The 10,611-nt window shown below is 37.3% G+C and overlaps 2 protein-coding genes across 2 annotated transcripts; both read left to right on the top strand.

Moving 5' to 3' along the window:
• The first annotated feature begins 324 nt into the window (after window positions 1-324).
• On the top strand, window positions 325-5,353 carry LOC132633120 (protein FRIGIDA-like). Its single transcript, XM_060349343.1, has 3 exons — window positions 325-1,402; window positions 4,064-4,239; window positions 4,335-5,353. The coding sequence occupies exons 1-3, from the start codon at window positions 517-519 to the stop codon at window positions 5,109-5,111; spliced, it is 1,839 nt and encodes a 612-aa protein (XP_060205326.1). The 5' UTR covers window positions 325-516; the 3' UTR covers window positions 5,112-5,353.
• An 814-nt stretch (window positions 5,354-6,167) lies between these two features.
• LOC132633122 (U2 small nuclear ribonucleoprotein A') lies at window positions 6,168-10,519 on the top strand. Its single transcript, XM_060349345.1, has 8 exons — window positions 6,168-6,375; window positions 6,455-6,495; window positions 6,572-6,701; window positions 6,793-6,998; window positions 8,282-8,449; window positions 9,533-9,583; window positions 9,715-9,888; window positions 10,253-10,519. Exons 1-8 carry the CDS (start codon window positions 6,294-6,296, stop codon window positions 10,256-10,258), a joined length of 858 nt encoding a protein of 285 aa, XP_060205328.1. The 5' UTR covers window positions 6,168-6,293; the 3' UTR covers window positions 10,259-10,519.
• Window positions 10,520-10,611: the final 92 nt, after the last annotated feature.

The following is a 10,611-nucleotide window of genomic DNA, read 5'->3' on the forward strand; positions in this document are numbered from 1 at the left end:
ATTTATTTCTACCTTTATTTATATCTCAACCTCATTACTATTCATGTTAAATTTTCATTTTTATTGAACTAAAATTTGATCAATTAATGTTGTATTTTTTAGAAAAGACCTAGTAGCGTATTAATTTTGTTATGGTCTATGACTTGCTGATTTGGTAAGATTATATAAGAATTGAGAATGTTTTGATAGTTTTCACAACTTGTGATATTTTTATGTTTATAAAAAAAAAATACAACTTAAAATATTCAAATTATATATCTAAACATAATTTCAAATCATCCAAACGGCTCCTAAAAGTGGCTATTGGTGCACAAGCACAACCAATGTAGACTCAGCAGAAAATGACTTTTGAGTCATTATTGATTTTCATCGCACGTCCAAAAAACCCAAATTAACAAGAGGATTAGAACTTCTAGTCTAGTTGTAATCTGAAAAGTAAACGATCATTTGTGCATGAACAATAGATACACCGGAGAACTCACGCATTAGGGTTTCCGATTCTCTCCAATTCTTTCAATGGCTGAACCCTCACCAGCCATCCAAGGGCAATCTCAACAACAAACAGTAAACACTTCACAGCATAATTTGTCGGAATTTCAGCAGCAACCAACCCAAAACCTACATTCTCAGGAGGACTCAATTGCCAATTTCCTGAAACTCTCCAATGCTTTCTCCGGTTTCCAACGCTGCTTCGCTGAGTTACAACAACACATAGAAGTCATCGGGACCGCAATAGATGCTTTGCGACCCCCAGATACAACAAACACTACCCCTGTACACGTGTCATCAGAGCCAGAGCAAGAACCATCTTCAGAATCTGACCCCTCTGAAGAAGAAGAAGAAGAAGTGAAATCCCCTCAGCTGAAATCGACTCGTTCAGAACTAGAAAAGCTCTGTGAGACGATGGACGGTCGTGGTTTGAGGAAGTACATGATATCACGTATCTCAGATATAAATGGACTGACGGAACAAGTCCCTAAGGCATTGAAACTCTCGCCCAATCCGGCGAAACTTGTATTGGAATGTCTCGGGAAGTTTTATTTGCAAGGGAGCAAGGCGTATGTTAAGGGTTCACCGATGATCATTGGAAGGAAGGCTTCTATATTGGTTTTGGAGTGTTTTTTGTTGATGGGAATCGACGAGGGAGTTGAGATTGAGAAAGCGGTGAAAGAAGAGGCGGAGAAGGCAGCTTTAGCATGGAGAAAGAGATTGGTCGTCGAAGGAGGCCTACGAAAGGCTTATGATATGGATGCGCGGGGTTTACTATTGCTTATTGGGTGTTTCGGGATTCCAGGAAGATTTAGAAATGAGGATATCAGGGATTTGCTTCTGGCAAGTCCGTTCAAGAAGAATATGTCTGGTGCCCTCAGGAGATCAAATGTCTTCATGACAAAGATTCCAGGTCCTATTTTCATGAATTCAATTTGTCTGTAATCTACATTTGCATAAATTTTCATTTGCTATTCCCGTGATATGGCGTGCTTTTAAGAAGTTTGGTGCCCTTTAACTAGTCTTATAGAACAAGATTTGCCGATACAAGTAGTTTGATGTGGTTGTATTGCCGTACATGAAGCTTGCCTAACTTAGGATAACTTTAGAAAATGTAAATAATTTTGACGCTATGATGGACTTCACTCCTTGCATACTTGAAAGGACAACAAATCTGCTGTATTTTGGAGACCATCAGCATTTGCTTGGTGTGTTCTTTTGTAAAAAATATACTTACCTAAAAGGAACTTATCCTTCCCTTCTATTTTTTGGTATCTTGCACTATTTTAAGTTGCTTGCTTTCTCCTGGTACTGTCCTTCCCCTTTTTATTCATCTCAACAGCTTCAAACACATTTTTCCTTTCCTTCATCGTGCCCCTAAAAAACAATGAAATTGCCCCGGGGGGGGGGGGGGGGGGGGTGAGTTGTACCCTTTTTAATTTTCTCTTTAGTCGACTAAGAATAAGACAGTGATATAAGCAATAAAGAACAGGAATTGAAGTGCAATAAAGTAAATGACACTGGATTTATACTGGTTTGGATTCAAATGTGAATCCTAGTCCAGTCCCCCTGGGTTGCAAGGGTTTTCTCTGTTAGCTCCTTGTGATCTTGATTACAGTTGTGCGTGTGGTGATCTTCAACTGCCACTTCAGTTTGCAGCTTTTCTTCTATGGTTGATACAAAGTCTTTCCAACTATGAATTATCTCTCTTTTCTCTTTCGTAAACAAAGTAAATCTATTAGAGTTTTCTCGAAATTATTACTAATTATAGAATTTGACGGGGCTTTACCCAAGAGTTTCCACTCTGTTCATTTATCCAAATTGAGATGCCTATTTTTTTTTTTAATGAAGTAATAATATGTTTCATTACTGAATGCAAAAGTCAGAGTACAAGGTGAAGCGAAAAAGGATAATCAGGTCCATTACAATGTGTCTATACTAAGGACGGGGAGCTGAATGCTGATGAAATCTGAAAATGGGGGAGGTATTAACACGGTTACATTTAACCAGAATAAGCTAAAGAGGCATCTAGCCTCAAGGGGGTGGTTTGGAGTTGATGTTCCATCGAAGCATATTACATATCTTTCAGTCCAAAAACACCAAAAAATACACTTGTCTGAGATGCCAGTTTTTATTTTGTGGCACCTAGTAACTGGCCTAATAACACCTCTGAAATTTTCACAAATCTGAGCATAAGAATTCCCATCTTCTAGTGCCTTTGGACCATCCTTAGGTCTTTGAGGACAACAGCTTCCCAGATCCTCTAAGGTCCTTCTACGGTAGGTGCACAATGAATCATGATCCATGCTGATGATTTTGTTTTTGTATAAGAACATAGCTTTCATGCTTTCTTCATATCTTTCCTGGCTAAGAACTCATGCATAGAACGTCTTACAGAGAACTTTCTTTTTGGGTTTGAGAACTGGTAATGCTATTGAAAATGCAGCACTAAGAAAGTGCCTAAATATGTACAGGTGAGCGAAAAAACAAAAGAGAAATTCCTATCTGAACTTGCAGGGATTCTAATACTGTTTAAAAGGAAATTCAGCAGAAATGAACAGATCATGCAAAACTGCTGAGTCAAATTTATGTGATATGGTTGAACGGGTTTAGTAGTAGTATATTGAAGAGTTGCTAGTTGAGTGGAAAGTTCTATAACTTTTGTGATCCTAGATGATCTAATTCACTTGTTGTTTTGTTTGTATTTCTTGATAAGTATTCGAAGCCACTCAATCCTTGAGCTAATTTCGATGAATTTAAAAGTTTGCGCACAGTTTTTTCTGATTTAGAAAAAAGAACAAGAAGTTTGTCTGCAGTTATTGAATAACACTATTGAATATTGTTCGTTAATATGAATAAGTACTTTTATGTGCATCTGGTGGTGATATATTTAGCCAGGGAGGATAATTGTGCTAATTTTTTACTTGAGACTCATAGACACAAATAAAGAATGGAAGGATATTCTATGTTAGAATTTAATGGCAAAATTTTTAAGCATTTGGGGATTATCACAAAAAAATTAAAGCATTTGGTAATCTCTCCCGCATCATTATTGGATAAAAAAGGTATTGAGCTTATTGAATAATTGAAATAGAAAATCTTATGGACAGGAACAAGCAACTGGGACAGGAGGATGTTTGCCTTTCCTTTCTTTTCTCATTCTATGTGGCAACTTTTCAATTTTGGGGCACTTAAAGTTCAAGTGCCCCAAAATAATTGAATAATTTGAAATAGAAAATCTTATGGACAGGAACAAGCAACTGGGACAGGAAGATGTTTGCCTTTCCTTTCTTTTCTCATTCTATGTGGCAACTTTTCAATTTTGGGGCACTTAAAGTTCAAGTGAAGGGCCTATTTTAACCTCATATCTACTTGGAAGTTACAGTCCACCTTCTGATTGTTTGTTTCCGTTGTTCGTGGTTTCAGATATGTAGCTTTATTATGTGATTATATCTTAAGATGATTCATTTTGCAGTTTTGGATACCTTGTCTCTGTCCCAAATTTTATGTTTGACCTTGTTGTAGTTGCTAATTATCTGCCTACTTAACACTGGTTTATGTAAATTTGTAACAGAAATAATAGAGGGGATGTTAAGGCAAAACATGGAAATTGACGCGGTTGATATTGCCTATATTTTTGGAATTGAGGGCAGATTTAACCCTCAGAGACTTGTGACATCATTTTTACGAGAGTCTGAAAAGCCATTGAAGAAAATGAAGGGGAAATCACAAGGTTCACTTGCTGATGTGGTAATTATTGAATTTATTCCAGCACTGATAGCTCTTTCTCCCTGAATCTTTCCTGGTTTCCTCAAGTTAACCGTGCATTTTGTTATATCGTACAGAATGAAGCAAAAAAGAACCACTTGGCTGCACTGAGATCTACCGTCAAATGTTTAAGACGTCACAGTGTTGATCTTTCAGAACTTCTTCCCGGGTGGCAAATCAATGAGAAAATAATGAGCTTGGAGAAAGAAATCTCAACAGGTGAGAAGATGGCACAAAAGAGAAAAAATGATGAAACTGAGTCATCTGGAAGGTTCAGCAACAAAGAAGCGAAACACTCACATTTTCCAAATCCAAGGCTACAACAGGAAAGAGTTGTTAATCATGTCGATAGCAACAACACCTTGTTAGAAGGTGGAACTGCTGGCCACATGTATGGTTATTCTCTGTCCCCACCTGTATTGCATGGACCTGTTGGAGGCTCGATACATGAAAATGTTGGCTCACTAGGAACTCATACTGGTCAGTTATATGGATTGCCCTCCCACAGTTATGCTTATGGACCATCATCATACTTGGAAGGTTCTACAGGTTTGCCAAACATCAAACCTGGTGATGCTTATAGGACACCACCATACTTGGAGGGCTGTAGGGGGTTCCCAAACTCCATACCTGGTGATACTTATAGGCCATCATCATATTTGGAAGGTTCTAGGGGGTTACCAAACGCCATACCAACTGATATTGCTGGCCGGAGCTCTGCATCTGATACCTATCAATTTGATGATGCTGTTAGAGCAAGTGAACTCTACAGGAGCAGCGGCTTGCGAGGAGTTGATGTTATTCCTTCTGCTGCCTCTGCTCATCATTCGTCTTACTTGTACTACCCCAGCTAGTTTTGCCTTGGGCAGGCATTACTGTCTAAACTAGTTTCCCTTTCTGTAGTATAGCCAGTCTAGAAGTGATTTCTCTAAGGTCTCTTAAGATGCATTTTCAAAAATGTTTTGCGTTACCTTAGCTTAAGAAACTTTGGGCAATTTGAAGCTTAGATAGTGAGGTCTAAACTCTACCTAGGAACTTTCATTTGTCTTGGAAGACTTAAAATTACAGAGAGTAAATTAGAGACCAATGACTTAAACCCGCTTCTCTATTACTACTTTTTTTCTCTCTCATTCTCCTTGAATTTTTTTGGTCACACATTCTCAAATGAATTAAGACGACCATTTTAGTAAAGTGGAAAGTAACGTGGAACAACTTGTTGTATAGGGGTAGGGTATATATACACATTTGATTGAATTATTAAAAACTCCATTTGGGTGTTTGGAAATATTCCTGAAAAGATTTTCCCAAAGGAAAAAGAAGAAAAGTACAGTAACTTAACCAGACGTCTCGAATTCGATTGATGTAAGTGAAGTCGCTTTTAATATAGAGCTTCCATCTCTGCCTGCAAGGGTGGTTGAGTTGGTTGAGCAGGAACCTCCAAATAGAGGTTTCAGGTTTAAAATTCCCTACATGCTTTCTCAGACGGGCTTGCCTAATATGGTTTCTTGCCTAATACGATTTATCTCTTATGTCATTGGACAATTACACTATAGCGAGATTTATCCCGTGCCCTCCCGAAGAGTAGTGGTTGCAGGTTCCTTATCATAAAAAACATAGAGCTTTCACCTCCCGAAATAACATAGTCGAGCTTTTTGGATGTTGGACATGGATTTAATAAGTGTCCATTTAGCTTTTTAAGTTTGGTTCAAAATAAGTGTCCTTAATTAATTATTTTCTTTTAAATTTAACCCTATTAAAAAAGGTGAGCTTTTATGTAATCAAGAAATTATAGTAAATAAGTAAGTATTTAATTAAGAGTAGTTTAATGAATATACCTATTTTATGCCGAACGTTAAAGTAGACACGTATTTTGAACTAGAGGTAATAAATAACGAGAGCGGCAGGGCGTAGACGAGCAAGGGGCAATATAGTAAACGTACCCTAGTTTCTGCAGTATTCAGAACCGGGGTTATTGGGGGGTTTTTCTAGCTTCTTGTCTTGCTACTAGAGACATCAAGCAAAAAGGAAGCAGAATAATGGTGAGGTTAACGGCTGACCTGATTTGGAAGAGTCCTCACTTCTTCAATGCCATTCGCGAACGCGAGTTAGATCTTCGAGGTTCCTTCAAAACCCTATTTTCTTTTCTTCTGTCGGAAAAGCTTAATCTTTTATCCTTTTACTATTTTATTATGTTCAGGTAATAAGATTCCTGTTATTGAGAACTTGGGTGCTACTGAGGTCAGCTTTTTTGTACTCAAGTTTTTTTTTTAGTTATTGGGAATTAGTTTTTGAAATTGCTTTTTTTAATTTACAGGATCAATTTGACACGATTGATTTATCTGATAATGAGATTGTTAAACTCGAGAATTTCCCCTATCTGAATCGACTTGGAACCTTACTAATGAACAACAATAGAATTACACGTATCAACCCCAACATTGGAGGTGAGACATTAGACTGTTATCATACGCCTATTTGTTTTGTTAGGGTTTTTATTTAACGAGACATTTCTTTTTTGTATGTGTGGTGTTGCAGAGTTTCTGCCAAAAATGCATACTTTGATTCTTACTAGCAACAGACTTACCAATTTGGTTGAAATTGACCCGCTTGCGTCTCTCCCCAAGCTCAAGTTTCTTAGTTTGCTTGATAACAATATCACAAAGAGACCAAATTATCGCCTTTATGTCATTCACAAATTGAAGTCCTTGCGTTTGCTGGATTTCAGGAAAGTCAAACAAAAGGTTGGTTTGCTCGTTCCTTTCATCTCTTTATTTGAATAATGTCAGCACTCTTCAAATAGGTTGATAGTAAAGCTTGTGGTTTTAGTTAACTTTGTCCTTACTTCAATTGGACTTGAACTAGGGTGCCATCTAGAATTTGCTCAAATATGCAAGAAATTGTATAAAATCTTATTTCATATCTTGCAGTTGAATAAAAAAGAAAAATTGATTGGTTTTCCAATCTTGAAGAAGGTTATAAGCCTTTGCTTCTTTGTTTGCAAAGGCTCCTTTAATTAAGCGGGAGGTGTTCGGCATTTTTGGTTGAACCAGTGGAGTTGCATAAGAAGCACCAAGTTTGTGTACATAGATAAATGACAGACCTTGTAAATCCGTTTGCTAGAATATTAAAGGGAAATGGAGATGACAGACATTAAGCCTCCTTACAAAAACAACATACCCAGTGAACTCCCACAATGTGAGGTTTGGGGAGGGTAAAGTGTGCGCAGACCTTACCTCTACCTTGGAAGGTAGAGAGGCTGTTTCCGAAAGACCCTCGGCTCAAGAGAAAGCTTGACAAAAAAGGTTAGATACGGACAAGTAGATCAAAGCACTATTAAGCCTCCTTGAATAGGTCAAAACCCAAGATAAGGTGTGGCTAAGTACAAAATAGTGCAAGTTTTATGGAGCCGTCTATGTATATGGCCTTGTTGATGTGAAATTTTATCATTTTTAAAAAGTGTATACGGTAATTCTTATCTTAAAGCAGAGGACATGACTGCTCTCCTACAAAGATGTTAGTACAATGTCTATTGCTAAAACTTAAATATATGGTTAGAACAGTCTCACCTACTTGTCTTGAATTTAATCTGTGGTTGTTTGCTTTATGAGGTTGCCAATGATATAAGTGTTTCTTTTTTTGAGATATTCTGGGATTTGACACAATGTCGATATGTATAATGTTAAATACACTTTTATTTCTCTATATAAAACATACAACTACTTTCTCCCACAAAATTTATACTCACTCGTCTCTTTATTCACTGTGCTCTATGGTTAACTGGTTGTTTCTAGCTTCATGCTAGAATTTCTAGGGCATGTACTTTAGATTTGTCTCAAGTGTTGGTATATAAAACCTTGCCTTTTGTACTCCATGCCATTGAAGCTGGTATTGCACATGGCTTTATGATTATCAAATCCAAATGTTATATTTTCTCCTGTGGGGTTCGGTGTGGGAGAGGAAGCACCCAGAAAGTTACTTTAAACCACTGCATATTGAGCTGATGGATCTAATTTTGTTGCTATAGGAGAGATTGGAAGCAAGTAGTTTATTTGCGTCACAAGAAGCTGAAGAGCAGGTCAAAAAGGAATCAGTGAAGCCTTCTGTACCTGTTGAGGCGCCTGCCGAGGAACCAAAGGAAGATCAAGCACCTAAGCCAGTTGCTCCTACACCCGAGCAAATTATAGCGATTAAGGTACAATATATCATTATCAGTTTCTGTTACTTCTTAGCCATTCTTTCTTCCTCTTCTTTGAATGCATTTTAAGGAATAGGATGGTGGAACATATTATTTTGAAGATAGATCCAATTCCATTCAAAAAGTCAAATGGAATTGTATGGTGTCTTTTATTTTTGGTGTAAAGAGATAGGCTTAGAAGATATAGATCAACTTGTAGATTTATTAAGATCACTGTAAGTATTTTTATTTTATTTTTCTTACCTCTGTTTGCTCCTTTTTGAAGGTTTCCAGCATGTCCATAATGCTGAGGAATACAATATTTACCAGTTTCAAAAAAACAAAACAACAACAAACAAAAAAAAATATGGCGAGGGTAATATGAAATATGGATAGGAGTACAGGACCAACCCATTCACTGTCTATGTACAAGAGGTCAACTACTCAGTATCTGTTTTATGTTTCGAGTACTCTCTTTGTACAGCTCTATGAACAATTCTCTGTCCATATAAAGCTTCAACTAGTTTCAGCAACACTACCAAATATATAATGAAATATTTTCTTAGAAGATACACTGGTTAGCAAAGCAATCTTCATTATAGGTCATATAGAGCAGAACAATTAGAAACAAACCCACATATTGAATCATAGAAGCACAGTACCTTCTGTGGATAGGGGGCTACTTATTTCAATCACAGTACCTTCTGTGGATGGGGGGCTACTTATTTCAATCTGAAGAAAAGTCATCAGACTCTTCCAGTGACCTGTGGGTCAGAATCAAATAATTTGTTTTTTTTTTTTTTTTTTAATTCTAATAGGAGCATGCCATGTCCACTGATTTCTTGCTTATGTCAATGAAACGTTGCCAAAGAAAGGCTAGAAGGAGCTTATACTTATTGTCCTAGATGCGCTAAGCTTTTCTCATTATTGGTAAATTTGGTCTATATGGATTTTCATGATTATGGAACTGTATCTGGTAAATTGAAGCTTGCTGACTAACTCTCTTCTCACGGATTTGTGAAAAAGAGACCACTCCGGAAGTGAATAGAACAGTCCTTTCCTTTTTCCGGTTCAATTGATTGTTTCTCTTTGCACGTGCAGGCTGCCATTGTGAATTCCCAAACTCTTGAGGAGGTGGCTAGACTTGAACAGGTGATACATGAAGTTCTGATTTACTGAAATTAGTGTATTTATCATTTCCCCCCTTATAAGACCTTGCTCATATTCCCTTTCTTTTTCTAGCATGTTCTGTGAAACTTACAATTATGTGTAAAATTGTGCAGGCATTGAAGTCGGGCCAGCTTCCTGCAGATTTAAATATCGGTGATTACGATGTTGCTGCTAAAACAGAAGACTCCAAAGAAGACGTGATGGTAACAGATGGTGATGATAAAGCTAACAAGGCGGAGGAAAATGTACCTGAACAGAAAACCGATGGTTCTACAGATATGGAGCAGGTACAGATTTTATCCTAAATAAAAATTTAATGACTATGTCTTCTTCTCTTATGTTATACTTCCTCTTTTCTAAGTTTGCTGGGTTATCATCTGGAACTGGTTTGTATTTGCATTAGCTTACACGAAGAAGAATATCATTTGGCCAACATACATAATTACATAAACGTTGCATGCTTAAATTTCGAGCTGTGAGCCATGGTTTTGAGAATTTTCCTTGATTGTTTAATCTTCTATCTTGACTCCTAGTTGCATTAGTAGACTTGTCTATTTGTTTATGCCCTTTGACTTTCACTATGTATTCCAAAAAACTGCATGGTCTGTTTATGTCACCTAATTTCCTCTGCCTGTGTTTTTTTTTTTTCAGGAGTAGACACTCAGGGCTATCATGTGTAATTGAGTTGGAGCATTCCGATGTCAGTATCTTTCAGCCATGCACGGTATATCTGTGTATGAGGAGCTCTTCTTTTTTAACAGAGGGGAATTAAGTTAATCCATGTAACTGAAGCCATTGTATTCTGCTGTTTACTGAGATTTTCTTGCATTTTGATTTTAAAAGACTATAAATAGCTGCCAAGTTTATCAAATCTTAGCTTGGAAGCATCAGGTGACGAGCTGAATTTATGGGTCAAAAGTTGTACTACTGTCCGGTTGGATAGGGCTGCTTATCGGGCGGATTGGGCGGATAACTACGCTTAACGGTTTGGTTTAACGGTTATCGGCTTT

This window comes from Lycium barbarum, chromosome 3 (assembly GCF_019175385.1).
Source record: "Lycium barbarum isolate Lr01 chromosome 3, ASM1917538v2, whole genome shotgun sequence".
NCBI lineage: Eukaryota > Viridiplantae > Streptophyta > Magnoliopsida > Solanales > Solanaceae > Lycium > Lycium barbarum.